The 26,841-nt window shown below is 37.2% G+C and overlaps 1 protein-coding gene across 2 annotated transcripts in view; it reads left to right on the forward strand.

The window, feature by feature from the left end:
• The window catches only part of SCAI (suppressor of cancer cell invasion), a 191,930-nt gene that overhangs the window by 111,390 nt on the left and 53,699 nt on the right, over window positions 1-26,841 (forward strand). For both annotated transcript variants that reach the window (XM_043985115.1, XM_043985116.1), the window contains exons 4-6: window positions 16,283-16,378; window positions 18,708-18,794; window positions 25,072-25,170. In XM_043985115.1, the coding sequence (XP_043841050.1) occupies window positions 16,283-16,378; window positions 18,708-18,794; window positions 25,072-25,170 (282 nt within the window). The remainder of the gene's footprint in view (window positions 1-16,282; window positions 16,379-18,707; window positions 18,795-25,071; window positions 25,171-26,841) is intronic.

The raw sequence follows: 26,841 nt of genomic DNA on the forward strand, positions 1-26,841 counted from the left end.
TCTTGTTACTTTATTCCCCAAGACCTATTTTTAGGTATGGCCTGCATAATTAGGCCCCAGTCAGCATTATATTCTAATAATTTCATTAATACATTATAATAAAATCCCTTCACAACATCATATCAACCCACTCTAACATTACTTGGGCACTACCCTATTTATGACAGTATTCTTTTTGGGGGGGGGGGCAGGGAAATGAGCGTTAAGTGACTTGCCCAGGGTCACACAGCTAGTAAGTGTGAAATGTCTGAGGCTGGATTTGAACTCAGGTACTCCTGAATCCAGGGCCTGTACTTTATCCACTATGCCATCTAGCTGCCCCCATGACAGTATTCTTATGGAGCTAATTTCCTCCTGTAAATTGTTTTTCCAATATCATATTTTTGTAGAATTACTTAATAGCTTAGAGGAATTTCCCTGTATTCTTTCTCTCAAACCAAGAAAAATTTTATTTCTCATAGATGGCCTATAAGTCTGGTGTCTTTTTAGACTCAATCCTCTTCTTAATTTGAATTCTTCACTCTAATTACCTTCCTTTTTTTTCTTTCTTGTTTTCCCTCTTCCTCCTCTCCCCAGTCTCATACTACACAGGGAGTTATCGGCATTAAAGGTCTCACTCTAGGGATATAGTCACCTTTTGTTTATCTGAGTCACAGCATTGCTTGTTATTTTGATTATATAGTAGATAGGATGTCTTAACATAAGTATACATAATAACTTTGAAAATAATACTTGTGATATTTTAAACAATCCATTATTTTATCTGAGCACTCCTTTTAAAAATAAAATTTGTTATTATTTATTTTTAACATACATTAAAAAAATTTTTTTTAAGTTCCAAATTCTCTCTCTCTCGCTCTCTCTCTCTCGCTCTCTCTCTCTCTCTCTCTCTCTCTCTCTCTTTGGTCCCTTCCCCATCCATTGAGTAGACAAACAACATGATATCAACCATATGTGTGAAATCATGCAAAATGTATTTCTATATTATTCATTTTGAAACAAAAGCAAGAAAAATAAAGAATGTGAAAAAATTATATTTCAATTTGTACTCAGAGTTCATCAGTTCTCTTTCTGGAGGTGGATAGTATTTTTCATCATGAGTCCTTTGAAATTGTCTTTGATCATTATATTGATCAGAATGGCTAAGTCTTTCACAGTTGATCATTATTACAATATTGCTGTTACTGTGTATAATGATCTCCTGGTTCTGCTCACCTCACTCTGCATCAGTTCATATAGGTCTTCCCAGGTTTTTCTGAAACTATCGCCCCATATCATTTCTTATAGCATAATAATATTCTATCACAATTATACATTATAATTTGTTCAGCCATTCCCCAATTGATGAGCATCCTCTCAATTTCTAATTCTTTGCCACTACAAAAAGAGCTGGTATAAATACTTTTGTACTTATGTATCCTTTTTTTTTGCTCTCTTTGAGATACATATCTGGTAGTGGTATCAAAGCGCATACACAGTTTTATAGCCCTTTGGGCATAGTTCCATATTATTCTCTAGACTGGTTGGACTAGTTCTGAACTCTCCCAACAGTGCATTTGTGGCCCTATTTTTTCACATTCCCTCCAGCATTTATCATTTTCCTTTTCTGTCATGTTAGCCAATCTGAGAGGTGTGAGGTGATCAAAGTTGTTTTAATTTGTATTTCTCTAATTACTCATGATTAAGAACACTTTTTTTTATATGACTATATATAGCTTTGATTTCTTCTTCTGAAAACTGCCCGTTTGTATCCTTTGACCATTTATCTATCAGTTAGAGAAGTATGAGTATTCTTGGTTTTGTTGTTTTTTTTTTTTTAATGTATGAGGTATTTTATTAGTATGAGTATTCTTATTTGGTTTGTTCTTTGCTTAGTGAGAACATGGGCCTTACTATGTCTATACTTGAAGTTTGTTCACCTCAGTAAGATTGAACAGAATTTGTACTTAGCTGGTATACCTTCAAAAACTTAGGATCTGTTCCATGCCATGATGAGGCAGTAGAATAGGATGTCATTGGAGACATAATAATGATGATGATGGTTCACATTTATGTAGCAGTTGATTTTGAGATACTTTCTTGAAAATTACCCTCTGATATCAAGGGGTAAAACCAAGAAATTATTTAATCATATTCCCACTGATGTGTATTTGAGCTATTATACCCTTGAACTTTAACTTTTAAAAGGAGATTGGAGCAAGAATTAATGTTTAGAGTGGATCTTCACCATAGGTTGCTTACTCTTTAGCAGCCTATAGTTCTTTTCCCTCATGGTGGTTGTTGGTGGTGTTGGTGGTGGTGGTAGTAGTATCATAAATCAGAAGGACTGTAACCTCCTTGGGGAGATGCCTGTTATATGAGATGGACATTGCAATGTCTTTACTTTTTGGGGGCCTGCGTATGAGTTCTTTATGCTTTGACTTTTTTTAAAATGTTGGGCCAAATAAAGCTTGTCCCATATTCTGTATTATTTTAGCCTAAGTGTTTTCATGGAAGCTCTGAGCCCTTTTCTCTTTTGTTGTACTTAGTTAGGAACAATTCAAATTTTGCAGTGCCCTGAGGAAAAACCTGTGTGGGAGAACAAGCTAAAGAATGTAATTATTGAGAAGCTGATTATAACTTATACCCACATGACTTCTTGCATATAAATCATTAGTGGTAATAAGCTATAGCCTATTTATGACGATCATACGTCTTTCTATTACACTTTGGATCAGCATGTTCCTTAAGAAATAGAATCCTTTAACAATGCTGAATAATCTTCTGAACATTTTGGTTTTTTACTCACAAGAATCATATTTCCCATTCCCACTATTTTCTTTATTATGTGTACTAATTGTAACAGGGAATCTCCCTATAGTGATCATAAGCAAACTACATTAATAGCTTGTGGGTTTTGTTTCTTTAACCAACCTCATCACCTGAAGTCCTAAAGGAATTAATCAGATTTCAAAAAATAGGGATGAAAGGAAAGATAGAAAAGATCTATGCTACAGCAGGAGTAAATGAACATAAAGGCTATAAATTAATCAACTTAGTTCAAGAACTTGAATATTTGTTATAGTCAGAAGACCTGTGGTCAAATCTTAGCTATGTTCCTTAGCTACTTAGCCTGAGAAAATAATTTAATTTCTTTGAGCCTCAAATTCCTTACTTTTAAAATAGGGATAATAATCCTTACTTATCTGTTTAACAGGGTTATCTGAAGCCATGTGATCTAGTGGATAGAAGCCTGCTGGCCTTAAAGTAAGGCAGATCTGAGTTCAAGCACTACCTCTGAGACCACCTCTGATTATATGATAGATAAATCACTTACATGGGTGCTTATTTTTCATACTACCCTCAACATTCTCTCTCTGAATTTTTTTAATTTTAAAAATAAATTTTGTTAATTTTTTTGTTAACATAATCATTTCAGTTCAACAAGCATTTATTAAATGCCTTTTATGTACTGTATCTTGAGATTACAAAGGTAAAAATAAGAAAACATCCTGCCTTCAAGGAGCTTACATTCTGCTAGGTGGGAGGGAAGAGATATATATATATATATACACACACACACACACACACACACACACACACACACACACACAGAGAGGTAAGTATATGCAAGATATTTATCTATCTATCTGTCTGTCTGTCTGTCTATCTAAAACAAAGTAACTTTGGCTGAGGGGAAGGACATTAACAACTGAGGGAATTAGGTGATACATAACTGAACTTTGAAGGGAGCTGTGTATTCTAAGAGATCAGATGAGGATAGGAAACATTTCTAGTATGCAGACCAGTCTGTGGAAGGGCACAGGAGATGGAGTTTTAGAAACATCAAAAAAATTAGTTTTTCCAGACTGTGCAAGGGGATCTCATTAAATCAGTCTTAAAAGCTAAGTAGAATCTAGATTGTGGAGGGTGTTTAATGTGAAAAAGGAATTTATACTTGTCTTAGGAGTAATAGGGAGCCACAGAAGCTTTTTGAGTACAAGAATGACATTATCAAGTCTGTGCTTTTAGGGTATTAGTTGTGGATAAAGTATTGGAGGAGATAAGAGAATGGAGGTTGAGAAACCATTTAGGAAACTATTGCAGTATCTTTTTTTTTTTGGTGAGGCAATTGGGGTTAAGTGACTTGTCCAGGGTCACACAGCTAGTAAGTGTTAAGTGTCTGAGGCTGGATTTGAACTCAGGGCCTCCTGACTCCAGGGCCGGTGCTCTATCCACTGCGCCACCTAGCTGCCCCTATTGCAGTATCTTTAGGAGGAGCAAAGAGGACTTGATGTAGGGTTGTTGTGGTGTGAATGAGACAAAAAGGCAAAACTAACAAGATTTGGCAGCTGAATATGAGAGGGAGAATTAATGAGAGTGCTGGGTTGAGAATGATGCCTAAGTTATGAACCTGGATAACTGGGGAAATGGTGGTGATCTCAACAGAAATAGGGAAGTTAGGAGGAGGGGATGGGTTTGGCAGAAAGAAAATGCGTTCATTTTGGGGTCACCTGTGGTATATTAAGATGTAGATGTATATGCAACAGGCCACCAAATCTGCCAAACTGGGGCTCTGAAGAGAGGTACGGGCTGGATATGCATATTTGGGAATCATCTGCTTTGATATGATAGTTGAGAACTGATGAGATTATCAAAACAGAGTGTGTATATAGAGAATTGGGGCCATGGTAAAGCTGTGGGGTACCTGAATACCTAGGGGACAGAACATGGATAATGATCCTTCTAAAGAGACTGAGAAGTGTTGGTCAGACAAGTGAAAAATTAGGAGAATAACATCATGAAAACCCAGGAAGAAGAGCGTATACAGTTGCATCACAGTCATAGTTTCCCCTCACAATGGACCTTCTTATATAACAAAGAAAGACATTTAAATAAAAATAACTAGTACAGTGAACATGCCTGGCAATGTATGCAGCATTCTTTCCTTGCAGTTCCACACCTTTCAGCAGAGGGGAAAGGGGTTTGCTTCATTACCTGCCCTGCAGGATCTTAAATGGTCAGATTTGAGCTCCTTTTTTTGTGTCTTTTTGATTCAATGATTATATTCATTTTGTATATCGTTTTCCTGATTCTTCTTGCTCCATTTCGTATCAATTTATACGTTTGCATATTTTTTGGAATTCATCATGTGCATCATGTTTTACTGCATGATAATATCCCATTACATTTATATCCCACATTTTGTTCAGCCTTTTCTCACTCAGGGGGCACCTACTTGCTTTTCAATTCTTTGCTACTGCAAAAAAAATGATGCTATGAATATTTTGTTACAAAGGGGGTCTGTCTTTAACCTCTTTGGGGTGGGTGGGGGGGAGGAATGTACTCAGTAGGATCACTGGAACAAAGATTATTAACAAAGTAACAAATTTTCTCTTGTCTTTACACATTTTTAAAATTTTTAATTTCACAACTCAGCAAATATGAACATTCCAACATATAAAGAGCAGAAAAGAAAATTGTATGTGAAAACATAAACCTCTGTAAATAGTTTGAAAGTATACATTAAATTTAACAAAATAGTAACAAAATGACCTTGCTTGTCTGTATCCCCTTTGGAATTTCCCTCTGTTCCCTTCTGAGTATTTAAAAAAATTTTTTTTTAGTATTGGTAGCTTAAGAGTGAGCAGAATTTTATTTGTGTTGTGTATAATGTAGAATATATTCTGTTAGCATTCGGTATATTCTGTCTTACTAAATCCAACTGATTTTTTCTTGTGTCCTGATCAGCCAAAGGACAAAGGGTAAAATAGGCAAAGGTTTGAAAACCTTCAAAATATAGTCTTATCACTGTGTTCATAATTCTGGCTAAGTTGGAGAAGGAGAGAGACAGACACAGTCTTTCCCCATTGCAGATATTTATGACATGACAAACTAGAGACTACATTTGTGATGGAAATGTAATCTGTTTAATATATAACTTACAAATAATGATGGAAGTATAGTTTTAATGGCATATATTGAAATAGCTTAGTAAGATTTTGAGAATGCAGCTCTTTGGATCATTAAAAGTAGAGATTTTGTGAATTTTGCATAGCACCCAGACTTCTCACTCATTCTCTTCCCTGAACAGTGAAAAGTTTTTTGTTTTATTGTAAAATAAGAAGGTGATTTCACCAACTAGAGAAATACTCAGTCCTAAACTGAACTGAAGCCAGACTAAAAAGGTTGTTTTTAATAATTCAAAAAGCAACTTTGCAGTTGAAACTTTCAGAGCTTTCAGAACCTTTTAGTTCAAGTATTAGCTTGTTCTCCAACTTGAAAGAAAAAAGGCTTGTTTAGGAAAAGGCAAATAATTTAGAAAAAGGTAAAAAATATTTTGAAAGTGGATATTTATAGTCTTCTAGGAATGATTTGGTAGAATTTCATTGTCTAAGCAAATTAGAAGGAAGAGCACTTAAGAGAAATTAAAATAGAGCATGCACTTGCAGGCTCTAAAGTAAGAAAAAATTGGAATCTTTTTACTTGGCAAAATGAGGAACTGCCCATAATCCTTCAAGTTTCCAGGGAAAGGTGAAAGTTTTGCAATGAATTTCTATTGTAATTTACAATTAGTTTTGAGATTTCTCATGATTCCTAAGCTTTATTTCACAAATTTTGATTGTTTTGCTAATGGAGAAAAATAGCTGGGATTATGTAGCAGTATTTAGAATCGAGCTATTTAAAATGTGGACTGGGGACAGCTAGGTGGCACAGTGGATAGAGCACCGGCCCTGGATTCAGGCGGACCTGAGTTCAAATGCGGCCTCAGACACTTAATACTTACTAGCTGTGTGACTGTGGGCAAGTCACTTAACCCCAGTTGCCTCACCAAAAAAAAAAAAATGTGGATTGGTGTTGAATTTGATAAATTAATTGAGGAAAATTATTATTCATGGCATGATTGCTCTGGGCTCTGAAGAATAACTGCTGGCACCACCTTTGTAACCATAAGAACATGAACTGCTTCACTTTCCTCAGTTGTAGAATGGGGATAATAATAGCACTTATCTCCAGGGTGGTTGCAAGGATTAGTGCTTGTATGCTCTTGGAATGGTGGGTGTTCCTGAGGGTGGCCATCAACTTTGATTGGTTAATAATTAATTAGAAGAATGAATATTAAAATGAAATATGGACCTGTACTAATGAGGGGCTGGGAATGTGACTGTGATCCCTCTTCCTCCCAGACCAGCCCTAGCCTCAGCCAATGTCAACAAAGGATCTACCCCCTTGCCCAAACCTGCCAGAGTGAAACACAATGGGCCAAACATCACCTTGTATTAAATTCTATGTCAGGTTTTCTAGTTGGGTGGGGCAACAAACTTCACCTAGATAAGATGGTCTAGGTGTGGGGTAAGTTTTTGGGAAAGATCAGGAATCTTCCCTAATAATTTGTTATTTAATAATCATTTCTCTAACATTTGCTATTACCAAAAATGTGTCTCATTATGTACCCCTGGTCCTTCACTGCTCTTCCAAGAGGTGGGAGGCTTGCTTCATCATTAATCTGAAGTCATTATTCATCCTTGCATTCTTAAGTATTTCTAAATTATTTCACTTCCCATTATTGTAATCATTGTATACATTGTTCTCTTGCTCATTTCACGTTTCCATCAGTTCATACAGGTTTTCCAAGGTTTTTCTGAATCTGTCCCTTATATAATTTCTCGTGGTATTCCATTATATTAATAGACCATAATTTGATCAGCCATTTCCCAGGTCACGGGTACTCACTTTTCTCTCAGGTCTTCGCTAAAACAATAAAATACTGCAATAAGTAGTTTTGTACATGTGACCCCTTTACCTCTTTGATCTCTTTCTGGCATATATGGCTAGTAGTGATATTGGTATGTTAAAGTGCATGTATGCTTTAGTGACTTTTTTGGTATTGTTCCAAATGTATTTCCAAATGGTTGAACCAATTGACTGTCCTATCCCAGTGGCTACTTTCTCTCACAGTACTCTGGGCAACTGCTACTTTGATCTTTCATGGTCATGGTTTCTCATGGGAGCAGAGTTAAAATCTTAGAGTTGTTTTTAATTTGTATTTTTCTTGTCAGTGATTTAGAGCATTTTTTTTTCTTTTGGTTGATGGCTTGAATTTCTTTTGAAAAGTCTTGTTGGGGCAGCTAGGTGGCGCAGTGGATAAAGCACCAGCCTTGGATTCAGGAGTACCTGAGTTCAAATCTGGCCTCAGACACTTGACACTAGCTGTGTGATCCTGGGCAAGTCACTTAACCCCCATTGCGTGCCCCCCAAAAAAATTAAAATAAAAAAAAAGAAAAGTCTTGTTCATATCATTTAACCATTTACTTATGACCATTTATTTTTTGAAATGATTGCACTAATTCACAACTCTATCAACAGTGTGTTAGTGTGCCTGTCCTTCCACAATCCCTTCCAATGAATTTTCTTTTATCAGTGTTTTTGAGATTGTATAAATTGATCTCCTGGCCCTCCTTTCGTCATTCTATATCAGTTCATATAAATCTTCCCAAGTTTCTCTGAAACCATTTCTTAGAACATAATAATATTCCATTGCAGTCATATACCATAATTTTTTTTTAGCTGTTCTCCAATTGAAGAGCACTCCCTAAGTTTCTAGTTCTTTGTTGCTACAAAAAGAGCTGCTATAAATATTATTGTTCAAATGGGTCCTTTTCTCCTTTTGTTGATCTGTTTGGGGTGTTGGCTTGGTAGTGGTACCTTGCTGGGTCAAAGGATATGTATAGTTGAGTGACTTTTTGGGCATAGTTCCAAATTGCTTTTCAGAATCACTGGCCCAATTCACAGTTCTATAAATAGTACATTAATGAGGTTGTTTCTCCACAATCCTTCCAACAGCTGTAATTTTCTTTTTTTTTTGTCATGTTTGCTAACATATTACATATAAAGAATCCACCATATCCCAAGGCAGCCTATTCCACCTTTGTACAGCTCTAATTGTTAGGGAATTTAAATCTACTCTTAGAAACTTCCACCCATTTTTTCTGATTTTGCCCTGTGGTGTCAAACAGCAGAAGTCTGATTCCTTATGCACATGACCGCTCTTCAGATTTTTGAACACAGCTATCATGTTCTCCATGTGTCTTCTATGGGTTAAGAATTCTTATTTCTGTCAACCAGTTGTTATATGATGTGTATTCAAGAGCCTTCAATACCCTTCACTATCCTTGTTGACCTCTGCAGGATGTGTTTTATATTTTATGATTCCTTTCAGGTGTCCCAAACTCAAAAGATAACTTGGCTCACACAAGTTTACATAATCACATAATCATACTTAGTGTAGCTTCTGGGCTATCTGTCTATAATTCCTCACTAACATACTATCATTAACATGCTTCATTTTCCATTTTCTTACACTATTTTTAACCCACCCAACTCATTTTCCAGTCATACATTGTCCATAATTATATCATTTACATCATTAGTGTCAAACAGATCCCTGCAGGCTGTATTTTGACTTAGAAAACCACAAGTTAACATTATCTATGTTTTATTGTATTTTTATTTATTTTGTTAAATATTTCCCAATTACATTTTTATCTGGTTCAGAATGGTCTTTGGAGTTTTGCCTGCCACTTATGTATAGGCTGTAAGTTTGACACCTCTAATTTACACCATTCTTATGCATAATCATTGTTAACCTGCTATATTCTGTCAACATCCATCATGAATCTTTCTGTTGCTCTTCAGGTCCTCTGCAATTGTGTTTCTTGTGAAGTTGTGATATTTTATGATAGATAACATCACCAAGAGAGTATTGGTGTAAAAGAAATGTGCTTTTACGACCTTGAGTAGCTTGTGATCATTGAAAGCACTGCACAGTTTCCTTAATATGATCTAGCCTAATTTCTTCCTTGTATTCGGTTTTGTGTTCAGCTTATTACTTATCTGTAGCATCTATCCAAAAAATAAGTTAGTCTACAGATAGACTAATTTAGTATACTTTAGAGCACTCTGAAAACTCATTTGACATCAATTTGCTACAGTTCTTCCTAGGAAAAATTCAGACCACTATTTTCCTTTGTTTGACCAATCAAAGTAGAGGATTTTGTTTTATCCTATGGCCAAACTTTTATTTGGAAGGCCTAGAGAAATTCTGTGATCAGCCTGTTCATGATACAGATACCTTTGCAGAATGTGAAATGCAAGGTTATTTGAGCTTATGAGGCAGTTCACCAAGTCCCATTTAATTTAATTATCTGGACCATTAATTTTCCCATCTCTGCTGACAATAATAATGATGAGAAGATATATTCAGTGTTTTAAAGAAGGGCCAAATACTAGCTTGTATAGAAATGAGTCTAGCTTTTTTGATAAAACCTTGGTCTGTTACAAACCATGACCACCCTTTCAGTATTTTCTGTTTTAGCCCACATGAATGTTTTTCATTAGAAAATCTTTTCTTTAGTTATTTGAAAATATAACCACATTTTTTAGGGAAGAAATATTACCTTTATGAGGGAGCTTTAGATCTAAATGTTTTATGTACCTTTATAAAACAATATCTTTGCAGAGTCACCATTAGGTCTTATTTAGAAGCACTTTACATTCTGGAGCCTACTATTTAGCACTGAATTAATATGAGCTTGTAGGCAGTTGCTCATGTAAAGTTTTTCATGATGATTAAAAGTCATAAAGCAGAAGCTACATGACCACTTGGGGATGTTCTAAAGGGTTTTTCTTTTAAAATATATACCTAAGGATTTGATGATCTTTGAGACCCCAGGTCTGTGATTCTGTGAATTATTTTGAAAGAGGTATACAAAAAAGCTTCAGTTCTGAGATACCTAAGTGGCATAGTAAATATCTAGGTCTGGAGTCTGTGGAAGAGCTGACTTCAAATATAGTCTTGGAAACAAGCTCTGTGACCCTGGGCAAATCATTTAACTTCTATTTCAGTCTCCCCAATTGTAAAATGTGGATAATAATAGGACCTACCTCCTAGGGTTGTTGTGAGGATCAAATGAAATACTTGTAAAGTGCTTTTTAGTATAGTACCTAGTACACAATTGGTGCTTAATAAATACTTGTTTCCTTTTCTTAATAGCAGGTAGAGAAGATGCTGCTACTCCATAGTTGGTTGTAAAATAAAAATTTTATCTTCTCCATGATAGACTACCTGAAGAAAAAACAGAGAGTTTCAAACCTCAATAATCTGGCCCACTCTGTCAGTCCAAATTTTTTTCTCAGTTCCCCCAGCATACACTGTACATACTCTTATCAGATCCGTAACATCACTATATACAATATCTCTTGTGTTTATTTTTTCCTTAATACTGAATATCTAGTGTTTGAGTTCAATCACTTATCACCTTTTTTTTGCACTATTTTAATAGACTCCTAACTGGTGTTTCTATTTTCACATTATGGTCAAAATAATTTTTCTAAGGTGCAGTTTTCACAATTTGGTTCCTACCTAATAAGTTTACAATCTTATTTGTGTTCCACTCAAATTGAACTAGTTCTTATTTGAAACTGAGATTGTCTCCCTCCTCTATACCTTTGCTCAAGCTCCTCTTCGTGCCTGGAATGTACTTTCTTCTCACATCTTGCCTTTCTGAATCATTGTCGTCGTTTTTCAGACTCAGCTTAGGTGTCACTTCTGTATAGCTTTCTCTGATCCTTCCAGTTGCCACTGTTCTTTCTTTTCAGATTATACAATTTATTTCTATGCCTGTTATATTCCTTCCTAATAACATGTAACCTTCTTGAAAACTGAGACTGTTTTTTGTTTGTTTGTTTTGGGGTGAGGCAATTGGGGTTAAGTGACTTGCCCAGGGTCACACAGCTGGTTAAATGTCAAAGTGTCTGAGGCCGGATTTGAAATCAGGTCCTACTGACTACAGGGCTGGCGCTCTATCCACTGTGCCACCTAGCTGCCCCAATTGAATTGACTTTTAAAAGTCTTCTCCATTTCTAATATTCTTGTGACTATGGGAAAGTTATATGCCTTCAGTTTTTTAAATTGTAAAATGAAAGGGTCAGATTAGCTCTCCATAGCTTCTTCTAGCTCTAGCATTTGATTATTCAAGATTTGACAGAGAAAAGTTAAACTAAGAGCTACCAAGAGTTACTAACTAGGCCAAGAAGCTTGTCTCATATTCAACTGAAAAACTGAGGCCATTCACCAAAAGCTCCCTCTTCTCTCTTTATCCTCTTTTCACATCACCCCGATGCTTTCTACAATTATCTCCTTCACCCCTGTTTCACATGAAGAGATGATTTCATGGCAACTACTTCTGTATACACAAATGGTCCCATTCCCTTCTCTTCTCGCTGGCAGATTGCCCCTTTCACCATCCCCAGTTTCTCATTTACCATTCTTTCCTTGTCTGCTGGCTACTTCCCTACTGTTGAAAAACATGCCCATGTCTCCCTCATCCTCAAAAAATCTACTTGATTTATCCATCCCTGCTAGCTCTCATCCCATATCTCTCCTCCCTTTTGTGGCTAACCTCCTTGAGGTTAGGCCATCTAGATAAGTTGCTACCATGTTATTTCCTCTCACTCTTCTCATAATTCTCTAAAGTCTGGTTTCCGTTCTTACCATGCAATGCAAATTGTTCTTTGCAAAGTTATTAACAGTCTCTTAATTATCAAACAGAATGGTCTTTTCTCAGTCCCTATCTTTCTTGACCTCTCTGCAACTATTGACACTGATCAATCACTATAATAATCGAAAATTTTTTTTTGTTGATGTTATAATTATTGCTTGGTGTCATAGTTATTCTTTGATATCATATTCATAATGATAAGATTCCATAATGGAGACATTTAGGCTGAGTAGTCCTAATGTTTACAGAAACAAATAGGAAAAACCAGACAGTTTGTACTCTTCTACCATTAGCTCTATGTCAGGTGGATAAGGATAAGGCTAGCAGATTTTTTGATTACATGAACTCTCAATCTGCTGCAGGAGCCTCTTTCTGTTGCCTTAGTTAACATTAGATCCTCCTAGCGGTTTGTAGTCTAGATAAAGAAACTCCCCCTACTCAACCTTCCCTTGGCCTTCATATCAATAAGAGACTCAGTAAGACTTTTGTCATATGCCTTCAACAAGGACAAAAGTGGCATCAAGGTCAGCTACCACAATGATACTAAATTATTTAACTTGAAAAGGGTATAAATCAAAACTAAAGTGGAGGAAGAGCTGGTGTGTGACTTTGTTACAGATGATTATGCACTCAGTGCAGCCTCTGAGGCTGAGCTACAACAAAGCATGGATCAATATCTGCTGCTTGTGCTAATCTTGGCCTAAAAATTAATACCAAAAAACCCCAAAGGTTTTCCACCAGCTATAAGTGGAACCACTTGTTACAGCAAATAGAGAAATTTTGAATGCTGTGAATGAATTCACTTACCTTGGCAGTGTATTTTTTAGGGATGTACATATAGATGATAAGGTTGACACACATTGCCAGAGCTAACATAATGTTAGGGAGGCTCCAAAGGAAACTGTGGGGGAGAAGAGATATTAGATGCCTACCAGACTGAAGATCTACAGAGCCATTGTGCTGACCTCATTATTGTATAATTGTGAAACTGGTACAGTATACCAGCATCATGCCAGGACACCAAGATAAGGTACTTGGACACCAAGGTTCTTTCTCAAGCTGAACTGCCAAGTATTCAAACTTTACTGCAGAGAATGCAACTCTGATGGGCTGGCTGCATTATTCAAATGCCAAACATATATTTGTGACTGTTTTATTGAGAGCTCACTCAAGGCAAGTACTCACATGGAGGTTAGAAGAAGTTATAAAAGGACACTCTCAAGGTCTCTCTGAAGAACTCTGGCGTTGATTATGAGACATAGGAGACACTGGCACAGGACCACCCAGCATGGTGTGTCTTCATCAAAGAAGGCACTGTGTTCTATGAGCAAAGCAGAATTGTAGTAGCTCAAAAGGAATATGAGATGCTCAAATTTATAGACATTTCCACTCCAAATCCAAATGTTCATGTGGGCTATTCATGCTCAACCTGTGCTAGAGCCTTCCAAGCTCATATTGGCCTGATCAGCCACATTTGGACACACTGTATCTTGGCCCCAACACAGTGATTTCTTTTTGGTCGTCTCTGAGAATGAAGGACGGCAACCAACCAATCACCTACCACATGTGGGTCTGATTAGGAATTCCCCCTCCTACATATGGCACCAATTATCTGTTCTTAGGCAAGTCCATTCTTAGGGTATATAATCTTGCTACCTGAAACCCAACTTCAAGCATGTTTTTACCTCAACAGGCCTACTTCAGGTAGGGTGAGTTTCTTGCATTTGGAGACAAACCTCTGGCTGTTTATATTGCCATAGTATGTATATGCTTTGTTTTCCTGCTTGCTATATCACATCATAATAAAGTTTGTATTGGTATCATTTTACTGAGTACCAATTTTGTAGAAATTATGAACCCAGATATTTGCTTTAACCTTAGCCATGAGGCCAAATAAAGCAATCACCCTCTTTTCCTTGATATTCTCTTCTTTCTAGGTTTTCTTGACACTAGTCTCTCCTGGTCCTCTTCCTACCAACCTGACCTTTCTTACTTTCTTCAGTCTCCTTTTTTTTTTTTTTTTGGTGAGGCAATTGGGGTTAAGTGACTTGCCCAGGGTCACACAGCTAGTAAGTGTTAAGTGTCTGAGGTCGGATTTGAACTCAGGTCCTCCTGACTATAGGGTCGGTGCTCTATCCACTGTTCCACCTAGCTGCCCCTCTTAAGTCTCCTTTACTGGGTTATGCCCACTAATGGTAGATTTCTAGTAAAGCTCTATTTTGGGCCTTCTTCATTACTTCCCCTCTAGTGTGTTACTTGCTGATCTCATCAGCTCCCATGGAATGGATTATCATCTCTATGTTGGTGGTTTTCACATTTTCTTCTATCTTTTCAATCTTTTGATTCTGCTTGATGGATTCTTGGTGTCTGTTTTGTGTGGCTGGTCCTCTGGAACTGCTCCAGCTTTCTCATCAAGCGCGACAAGCAGACGTACAGCACCGAGCCCAACAACCTCAAGGCCCGAAACTCCTGCCACAACAGGCTGATCCACTGGAAGATGGTGGGCATTGAGCTGGCCACCAGCGGCAAGGGCATCATGGTGGTGCTGAAGTGCCGGGCAGGTCAGAGGAAGCCTGCCACTTCCTATGTGAGGGCTACCATCAACAAAAACGCCCAGGCCACACTCAACAGCATCTGGCACATCATCTGCAAGAACAAATACCAGAAAGATCTCTGCATGACCACTCTGTGCAAGGCCAGTGCCATCCTTATGAGCCAGAAGCCAGTGGTAGTGAAGAAGAAACGAACCTGTCTACCCAAGAGCACTTAGGGGGCCAGACCTGCCTTTGGCTAATAAAGTCAAACTGCTCAGGAAAAAAAAAACCACAACAACTTGTTGGATGAATGAATGAATTTCAGCTCAAAGTCAATACGTTTTTTATTGTTTATAAGAAGTTGCTTTTATGTCAGCCTTTTGAAGCATAACTAGTATTCATGTTTCCCTGTTATACAAATGAATCAGAGAAGGTGCTTGGATGCAGCTAGATGTTATGGTGGTTGAGATGCTGGACTTGGGAGTCAGTAAGACCTAAGTTCAAACCCTGCTTCATATACTTTGTATCTGTGTGACCCTGGCAAGTCTACTTAATGTCTCTTAGCTTCATTTGGAAAATAGGACAAGGAGCACTTATGTTGCTGTTGGGATCAAAGAGAAAATATTTGTAAAGTCCTTTGCAAACCTTAACGTGCTAAAATAAATGTTGGGTATTATTTTTTTTATTAAATGATGAGTCCATGGCAAAACAAATAGTATCACTTTAGATTAGAACACAGATTTCTTAACTACAAATTCAGTGCTTTTTCCATGATGCCATATTGGTTTTCTCTATGTACAATAGACACTCAAAACTAGGAATTTCATGTCTTCAGAATAAACAGGTTCTTATTTAGAGAGAAACACCCAAGGTGATCAAATTAATCATTTGGTAGGTGAGCATTATAGCATCCCTATTTTTACCATGATATGGAATATTTTGTTTCCAGGGCAGTTAGGGTTAAGTGACTTGCCCAGGGTCACACAGCTAGTAAGTGTCAAGTGTCTGAGGCCAGATTTGAACTCAGGTCCTCCTGAATCCAGGGCCAGTGCTTTATCTACTGCACCACCTAGCTGTCCTTAGATATGCCATACTTAAAAAAAAATAAATCCTCATCAAAAGTTTTTCTGAATTATTAAAAGTTTATGTGATTTAAAAAATTGTTTATTTCAGTGCAGTTTACAACTAAATATTCCCTTGTTGTTGCAGAGATTTGCCACAGTATGGACAAAAGCAGTGGCAATCGTATTTTGGGCGAACTTTTGACGTCTACACCAAACTCTGGAAGTTCCAACAGCAACATCGGTAAGAAAATGAATCCTGTTAGATTTTCATTACTGCAAAACACAAAGGATGTGTAGACTGCTACTATTTCTTGTGATGGTCATTTGGTCTTCATAAATTGGCATGGCCATAAAAATCATCACCTATTGAGCAACCTTCAGAAGCTGAACCCCCCCTTCAGTTAGTAAAGGTAGTCTAAGATAATTCATACATAGTCTGTTGAGTGTGGGGAAGTAGTACTGGAAGTCTTTTCAGCTGACTAAGATCTAGCTCTACTATTGTCATTTTCAAGAACTTGGGTGAATAGGTTTTAGAGGATTAATGGCTGAATGAATGAGTGAATGAAATGAAAAATAAATGCTTACTATATTCCATGTACTGTGGTAAGCTCTAGGAATAAAAATATTTTTAAAATAGACTCCTTACTCTCAAGTACCTTATGTTCTAAAAGGGGAAGATAATATACATATGGAAGAGATGACTAGGTAAGGGAGTTTTTGTTTGCTTTTCCTGGGGAGATAAAAATGGAAGAGGGAGCTGCGGTGTGCATTGGGGAAGGATCAGGCAGATGATGAGATGGCTGGATGGAATGTGATACTGGAGTATGGTCTTGTGTCTAGGGGTAGCCAGAAGATATAGTCTACTAGATTGAACACCCTTAGTCAGCAGTCATTGAGTTGGGCCCTTGAATGGGAGCTCCAAAGATGAGTGGGTTAACTTCTTCACAGACTGGTACATAAATTTAAGAAGATTTGAGTATGGAGGTCCAAATGTCAAGTCTGGTGAGGGTAATGAGTGCTAATCTAGGTAGGGAGGTAGTTTGGTGATAGCAGATGGTAAGAAGGCACAGGTGAATGACTGAATGGATAAGGTAGTATAAGGGGCTAAAATTCTAGCTATACTGTCTAAAATATCCAATGAGTGGTTGCCATTAAATTAAAAGCTTTAGCAAGAGTTTAGAATTTTAAGCATTTATTAAGGAGAATAAGAATTTGGTGAAGAGAGAGAGGGGCCTAGATTCAGCTGTCTACCTCAGGGAGCCAGTGTCTCCTGCTCCGGTCTCCATGAGAGTCCTGACGAAAGAGAGAGAACCACCCCTCCTTCATCCCACAAGCCTCCTGTGAAACTGGGAACAAATCCCGTCCATTCGCACACATAGCTCCAAGCTCATTGGCTGGTAGCTTTGATGGACAGTACCCATGAGCAAATGTCACTTCCTGATGCCAAGGAAAAGCTACATGGCTTGCCCTCAGATGCCTTCTCCTCATGGCAGAGCTTTCCTACAGTAACTCTCCAGCAGGTGACGTCACTCTAATCATTACAGTAGTAATTTTGTTTTCATTCTGATTATGACCCTCATTATTCTGGTGGCCAAAGACATCATATTTCATAGTGTTCTCTCAGTTGTGTGGGTTTGTTTTTTTTGTTTTGTTTTGTTTTGTTGGGGGTTTTTTGCAGGGCAATAAAGGGTTAAGTGACTTGCCCAAGGTCACACAGCTAATAAGTGTCAAGTGTCTGAGGCTGGATTTGAACTCAGGTCTTCCTGAATCCAGGGCCAGTGCTTTATCCACTGTGCCATCTAGCTGCCCCCCCCCCTTTCTTTGGTGAGGCAATTGGGGTTAAGTGACTTGCCCAGGGTCACACAGCTAGTAAGTGTTAAGTGTCTGAAGCTGGATTTGAACTCAGATCCTCCTGAATCTAGGGCCAGTGCTCTATCTACTGTGCCACCTAGCTGCCCCAGTTGTGTGTTTTTTTAAGTAGCGAAATGATAGTAATGGTTTATTGTTGGAATAAGAATAGGAAGAATCATAAAAATTAATATTTGAAAATGTTGCATATTTATCTAACCTTTACAAAGATGTTTCTTACATCTAAAATAGTTCAGAAAGAATTTCTATGATGAATAAATCATATTTTAAAATTTTTAAATAGGTTTCCTTATTATTTATAGAATAAAAAATGTATAGAATTTTTAAGCTGGAAGGTACCTTTGAGAGCATCTAATCCAACCCTACTAATATTAAAGATAACTTTGTTAAAGCCACATAATTAGTGGCAATTTAGAACTTAGAAATTTCTAATATACTATGCCAAACATGATCTTACTCTGAGTTGGTTTTAACTTTGTCCAACATACTATATCTTTGGGGTGAAATTTCCTCAGGTTGTTCCAGATATCATTTGTCCCATCCAGAGTTCATAAGAGTAGATAATGAATGCTTTTTGAAGTAGTCAAATAGCTGCTTTGGGATACATTGGAAAATTTTGTATTACATTTGCAAGCTTTCATTTTCTTCCCTGTTCTTCAAAGTCCTGTCTGCTTTCCTCCCACTTTTTTTTTTTTAAACAGTCAAGTCTTGGACAATCGGTATGGCTTGAAGCGATGGCAGATAGGGGAAATTGCTTCCAAGATTGGGCAGCTTTACTACCATTATTAGTAAGTAAATAACTTATATATAAACGTATATATCATGGATTATATTTGCAAACTTATATGTAGTGTTTAGGAGTGTGCTCATAATTTTAGATCAATGAGTTTTCATTTCTGGAGGTTTTATTACTGTCCTAGGAACTCTAATGGTGTGTGTGTGTGTGTATACATATACATGCACATGCATAAACATATATATATGTTTATGTTGTTTGTAGACATATATATGTGTATATATATTTTAAAATAGATAATTTACAAGGAAATGAAGTATTTATTAAAAGATGATTTGTGGTGATAATTATTTTATAGTTTACTATATCCTTAAAACAATGACATCTGGGAAAGGGGAGAGACCACCTTTTAGGCAGCCTGCCCTTCACCAATGGTAGTTATTTATTAAGTTAAAAATGAATTGTATGTATACAAGATAAGATAAGTATAGCTAGACAAATCATTCACATAAAAAAGACATGAAGATTTAGCAAGCTATAAGGTCAAATAGGAGTCAGTACCGTAACGTTGCAGTCTAGGATGGCATCAGCATTTTGGGTTGCATTAATAAGGGCATAGTATCTAGAATGAGAGTGGTGATAGTCTTCCTGTGCTCTGCCCTAGTCAGATCACATCTAGAATATTGTGGCTGATTCATGGCAATGCATTTTAGGAAGTATATTGACAGGTTGTAGTTTTTCTGAGCATAGTGATTTCCTTATCACTGGCATTCCTCTGATTCCTATAATGTACAAGTCTATGACACATGTCTAAGACCAGTCTTCTTTTAGATGCTGTCAAAACTGTTTTGAGAGGTACCAGACTTTCATTTTCCCCTCAAAAATGTTCTCCACAAACATGCTGCTTGCAACCTTCACAATTAGAACCACTATTCGGGTACATCTGTTGTCTCAGGAATGCCATTGTGAATATACAAAATTGCTCATCTGGGAGTCATTGAAATTCAGAGTCCAAGAGGCTAGGCAATTCCTAAAATTCATTGGCAGAATTCCTACAGAACCATAAAATCTTTAAGAGAGATATATGTGTCTATGTGTATATATGTATACATATGTGTTATGGAGGAAAGAGATAAAAAGAACAGATGAATTTTGATTAGGAAGTTGTAGATCAGGAATTGTTTTAGAATTTAACAACTATCTAGGGAATGACTAGAGAAAAACCTAGGATGTCTCCTTTCTCTGTTGCCATTTGATAGTTTGATACTAGTGATAGCAATAGGATAAGAGAAAGAAATTAAGGCATAAACATAGGGAAAGAGGAGAAAAAACTATTCATATTTATTGACGACATGATCATTTACTTAGAAAACCCTAGAGAATCAGCAAAGAAACTAGTTGAGAATTCATGAACTTGAGTGAATTCATCAGACACAAAACAACTAACAAAAATAATGAATATTAAAGGTCTCATGATGTAAAAAAGAATTGCAAGGGGGCAGCTAGGTGGCACAGTGGATAAAGCCCTGGATTAAGGAGGACCTGAGTACAAATCCAGCCTCAGACACTTGACCCTTACTAGCTGTGTGACCCTGGCCAAGTCACTTAACCCTCATTGCCCTCCCTGCCCAAAAAAGAATTGCAAATATTTAGCAACTACATAAAAGATTGCCCCACATCACTAATATTGAGAGAAATTTTTTCGGGGGGAAAACCAAGATGGCAAAAGAAGAGCAGGAAGAATTAAAATGAGTTCCCCTCCACAGTTCCTCCAAACAGATCTTTAAAATGTACAAAACTTAATCCTGATTGGAAATCCAAGAAAATTAGTAATTTTTCAAGTCTAAGTTGTCATAGGAAGTTAGACAGAGAAGTCTTTGGCCATTGGGGATGGGGCATAGGTAGGAATGGCCACAGCGAGAGGCTATGCACCAGGGCAAGAATGAGATTCTAGATCTCACAGAAAGGAGGCTAAGATTGTATAGAGTGCTGGAAAAGGCACCAATGTATAGCTCTATTGCTTACTATCTTTTTCTAGGTAACAGATCCAGGGTGGATGAGGAGGGGACCTATGCCTATGAGTGGTATTCCAGTATGAGGAGAATTTACATACTCTAGGCTATGTACAGAGCAAGGAGCAAGGTCAGAAGCAAGCCACAGCTGTGAACAGCTGTGTGCAGTGTTGGATGATAGGAGAGGAGTAGAGGTCTCAGTTCCAACTTCCAGCACAATCTGAAACCTGCAACAGAATAACCAGGACAGGAATCTCAAATCTAAGGGGAGCCGATAATTTTGTCACTCTGAACCAACAGATCTTTCCAAAGAGCATTCTACTAAAACTTCAAAGAAGGCCATCTCATAGGTTCAGACTCAAACCTAAGTCAGGAACTTGTGGAGCAGACCCAGAAGGGCAAAAATTAGACTTTGCCTTGGATCAGACCACTTTGGGATTACTGAAAGTTTTTAGGTACCTAGCCCAAGTTGTTTTTAAGAACCTGGAATAATAAAACACTCAATACATGAAAAGAGACACAGCAAGACCAACCCAGTCATTCCCTCCAAAAATACACAGAGCCTAGCCCTAAGATAAAATCCAAAGTCAGGAAGAAGACTGGAAGAAAGGAGAAAAAAAAAAGAATGTCATCATAAAAAACTATCATGGTGGGGCAGCTAGGTGGTGCAGTGGATAAAGCACTGGCCCTGGATTCAGGAAGACCTAAGTTCAAATCCAGCATCAGACACTTAACACTTACTAGCTGTGTGACCCTGGGCAAGTCACTTAACCCTCATTGCCCCGCCCCCCCCCCCCAAAAAAAAGCTATCATGGTAACAGGAAGGTTCACGGTACAAACCCAGAAAAAGAGAATGATTCCATTGCATCTACAAGCAAAGCCTCAAAAGAAAACACATCTTCAAGTTCAGTTGGAATTCACAAGAAGTTCAACTGGAAAGAGTTGAAGGAAGAGCTTTTTTAAAAAGTTTATATCAATAAAATGAACATACTAGAGGAAAAAAAATTGGAAAAGAAGTGAGAGCTATGGAAGGAAGAAGTGGAGAGGGAATTAATAGCTTGTTACAAGAGGTGCAAAAGCACACCCAAGCAATAAATTCCCTGAAAATTAGAATGAACCAAATAGAAGCCAGTGAATCCATGAGACAACAAGAAATACTAAAACAAAGTCAAAAGACTAAAAAAAGTAGAAGAAAATGTAAGGACTTTCATAGAAAAAACAACTGATCTGGAAAAGATATTGAGGATAGATAATTTAAAAGTTACTGAACTGTGTGAAAGCTCTGACCAAAAAAAGAGAGTAGACATACTGTCTTAAGAAATCTTAAGAGCAAACTTCCTAGATCTCTTAGAACCAGAGAGTAAAGTAGAAATTTTTTGAAAAAAATACATTAGTTACCCATGAAAGAAACCCCTTTATAAAACACCCCAGTAACACAATTGCTAAAATCTAGGACCTCCTGGTCTAAGAACAAATACTGCAAGCATTTATAAAGAAAGAATTCTGATACTGAGGAGCCACAGTCAGGATGACTTATGATTTAATAATTGCCATTCTAAAGGAAAGAAAAACTTACAGTACAACATTTGAGAAGGCAAAGGATATGGACTTATAGCTAAGAGTAACTTACCCATCAAAACTGAGTATAACCCACTCCCATAGAAAGAACTGATAAAAAGAGCACTTGTGGATTGAACATACATAACCTGTAGCAGATTGGTTGCTGTCTTATGGAGGTGGAAGGAAAGGGAGAGAGGGAGAAAAAATTGGAACTCAAAATCTTATGAAAATGAATATTGAAAACTACATGTAACTTACATGTAACTGGAAAAAATAAAATAAATGTTCGTTGCAACCCCCCCCCCCAAATACAAAAACAAACCAACTGAGTATAATGCTGATGGGGGGAAATTAACCTTTAATGAAGTAAAGGACTTCAAGCATTCCTGTTGAAAAGGAGCTGCATAAAGTTGAAGTACAAACACAGGAGTCAGAAGAACACAAAAAGGTAAACATTAGTGTAAATCTTAAAGGAACTTAAAAAGGACAAACTGGTTACATTCTGAGTTAGGGAGATGATAATTGTGCCCCACCCCCATCCCAGAACCCTATCATCAGGGATCATAGAGTGAGATTAATTAGACTGAGAACTTGGGAGCAGTTCTATTATGTCTTATTGAATGAATGAAGAATGGAAAGAATGGGGAAGAAGAACAGACTGGAGGAACAAGGAAGCATAGAGAAAATAATCTCACATAATCAGGGTTTATAAATAGAAGTCTGGGGGGCAGCTAGGTGGCACAGTGGATAGAGCACCAGCCCTGGATTCAGGAGGACCTGAGTTCAAATCTGGCCTCAAACACTTGATACTAGCTGTGTGACCCTGGGCACATCACTTAACCCTCATTGCCCCACAAAAAATAAAATAAAATAAATATATAAATAAAAGTCTGTACAAAAAATGAGGGAAGGGGTGTGGGGTGAACTGCACTCTCATCTAAACTGGCAAAGAAGAGAGGATCTCTCTCTCTCTCTCTCTCTCTCTCACACACACACACACACACACACACACACACACACACACGCACATCAGGTATAGAAAAATATTTCACCTAACAGGGAAACAGGAGGGGAAAATAAGGAGAGCATTTTTTTTTTTTGCAGGGCAATGGGGGTTAAGTGACTTGCCCAGGGTCACAAAGCTAGTAAATGTTAAGTGTCTGAGGCCGGATTTGAACTCAGGTACCCCTGACTCCAGGGCCGGTGCTTTAATCACTGTGCCATCTTGCTGCCCCAATAAGGAGAGCATATTAAGGGTGGGGGGGACAGTTCTAAGCAAAACAAACTCTAAGAAGTTAAAAAATATTTATTGTAGCTTCATGTAGTGACAAAGAATTGGAAACTGAAAGGGGGGGTGCCCATTAGTTGAGGAATAACCAAACAAGATTGTGTGGTAAGAAATGTTGAAGGGGATGGTTTCAGAGAACACTGGAAAGACTGATGCAAAATGAAGTGAGCAGAACCAGGAGAACAAACTATGCTGTGACAATATTGTAAAGGCAAACAACTTTGAAAGACTTAGGACCTCTGATCAGTGTAATGACCAGATGTTATTCTAAAGGACTCATGATGAAACATACTACCCATCTTTTGATAGAAAAGCGAAAGACTGTTTGAGATGTTGTATTTTTTAAAGATGTGGACAATGCAAGAATTTCTTTAGCTTGACTCAGCATGTAACATGGGGTTTTGTTTTTCTTTCTCAGTTGGTGGGGTATGAGAGAGAGAGATTTTTGCTTATTGAAAAAAAGAAAACTTAATTTTAAAAAAGAGAAATGCAGATGAAAACAAACTTGAAGTTCTGCCTTATACTTAGCAAATTGGTAAAGATGAGAAAACGGGAGCAATCAATGAAAGGCCACGGAAAGACAGATTCATTGATTCTCCCACTGGGGAATACCTATGAATTTGTCCATCTGTTCTGGAAATCAATTTGGAATTATACTACTAAGAAAGTGACTAAAACGTCCTTACTCTTTGTCCCAGAGATCTCAGTTCTAGGTGTATACCCTAAGAATGTCAAACAGAAAGAAAAACTCCATATACACTAAAATATTCATAACTTTTTATAGTAACAAAAATGCAAAGTATGTAGATGCCTATCTTTTGCAAAAAGGTTAAAAAACAGTGGTATATTAATGTTTTGGCCTACTATTATGCCATAATAAATGATGACTGAAAAATGTAGTAATGGCTGGCCTGATTAAAGCACTACAGTGGGACAAGTTAAGTAAGATGAGAATATTCCCTTGGTACTTGGACTGGGTGGCACAAGCAGAAGCCACATCTCTGAAAATGTGAAGGTGAAGGATCCTAAAAAAAAGCTTTGCTTGTTTGAGAGTTTCCCTGTGTTTATCACTATTCTGAATGCAGTAGAAAAGTGTTGTTGTTTTTTACATTGAAGAATCTTATTCATGCTCACAGCACTAGAGGTCATTTAGTTTAACCCATATCTGAAGCATGAATGCCCTTTACAACCTCTCCAGCAAGTGCTCATCCAGCTTGTTTCAAGATGACAAATTACTTTCCAAGGCTGCCCACTTTATTTTGGTGCAGTGTTGGTTTCTAGGAAGTTTTTCTTATGTTGAGCTGAAATCTGAATTCAAGAATGTGTGCTTCCTGCCCTTGAGGAGCTTATAGTGTAGAAAAGAAGCTCCATTATTTTAGTAGACAGTAGAGGAACCAAGTACCTATATATTTGGAGAGTTTGAGATACACCCAGGTATAGAGAATTAAGATGATATATTTCTCCTACAGCCTGCGTACATCTGAGACCAGCTATCTGAATGAGGCCTTTTCCTTCTACTCTGCAATCAGACAGAGATCTTATTACTCTCAAGTCAGTAAAGAGGACAGGTATGGTGGAAGTAACACAATACCTATCAGTTTATAAATATGGTATCTAACACACGTGAACTACACTTTATTTAGTTTCTGCACCTAAGTGAGTGCATCACACAGAGTAGTTGCTTAATGTTGATTGAATTATATGACAAAGTTAGGTAGAAAAGCTCAACCCCTTTGTGTTCATCTGAAAACTTTAAATTTGAATTCTTTCCAAAAAAAAATGAAAAACGTGAAGCTAATGTGACAATTAAATGTTTGTGTTCTTTGTAACCTTTGTTCGATTCATTGGTGGGAATATTTCTTTTCAAAATTCTTGAGATAAACCAGAGTATGAAACCAAAAGAGAATAGTTCTTCTTGTTATTTAAACTTTTTTTTTTTTAACAAAACTTGCCTGTACTTTTTGAAGTTTAACAGCCTCATTAGATCAAACATGAGCTATCTAATGTAGTCTCTTCATTGCCTAGTCTCAACCATTTTATAGTGTTATTACCACAGGACAGTTATTACAAAATATGTATATTTGTGTATACATATATACATATGTATACATATATGGATATATACATATGATATATAGAAATAATATTTAAGAACATATAAGAAACTTAATTATTGGTTCCTTCATATGATGAGAAATAAAAACCTTTGGAATAATAATGGTGATGATTATCTCATAATTGTATAGAGTTTTACATTTTACAGAGTACTTCATAATCATTTTTTAATCTTCACAACAACACAAATGTTATTATACCTATTTTATTGACAAGAAAGCTGAGTTTCAAATAAATAAACTGGCTTCAGCAGTGAGACTAGAACAAAGTTCCTAGAAAATGACTGTTGTGGTGTGAATTCAGTTAATCTCAAGGTAACACTGGGAAACCCATTATTTTCAGTCAGGTAGAGAAAGAATAAAATCTTTGTCACTATGTTCTATGTAATAACAATGCCAACTAGCATTCAAGATTACACCAGTGTTCTAAAGGACTAATTTGTGTTTTGTAGCAATCCAGGCTTTCATTATCATTTTTTTTATACCCAGTGCTCTTTATAGTGGCTGTGTTTCTTCCTTACCTCTCCCCAGACTCTCAAAGTAACTTGAATTCCCTATAATTTAAGCATTGAATGCAGCTTTTACTTGCCATTTGCTGTGCAGCTCACAAAAAACATGTCTTAATACATACTCCTTAGTGTAACTCAGATCTATTGATTCTTGTAGAGATCTGTATGATGCCAGTCACAAGTATGCACAGGTACTGCCCCATCCTTCTTCACTCATATAGCCTTTAATCATGCAAGTTCATAGGATCATAGAAATTCTTTAGCCTCCCTCTGGCTCCCGCATTGCTGTACTTGTGCTGTGGATCTCCCCAGTTTCATTTTATTCTTTTTAATCCTAGTAAGTACTCCTTCAATTTCACTCTCTCTCTAGGTAGCCCTAAAATCAAACTTCTCTGTAAGCATGCAGTTCTCAGCCAAGTAGTATATACAGTTTGCCTACTGCTTCTAATATGCTTCTCATTCCAAATTCCCCCCATGCCCTGGTAACCCCTGCTCCATTCCTATAATCCCCCTCTCCTCCCTTTCTGGGGCATATGTTGCCTATATACATTATATTTGCATACCTTTTATTTCCTGGTCTCCCGTAACACTCCTCCTTTCTCCACCCTCTAGAACT

Source organism: Dromiciops gliroides, chromosome 2 (genome assembly GCF_019393635.1).
Source record: "Dromiciops gliroides isolate mDroGli1 chromosome 2, mDroGli1.pri, whole genome shotgun sequence".
Taxonomy (NCBI): Eukaryota; Metazoa; Chordata; class Mammalia; order Microbiotheria; family Microbiotheriidae; genus Dromiciops; species Dromiciops gliroides.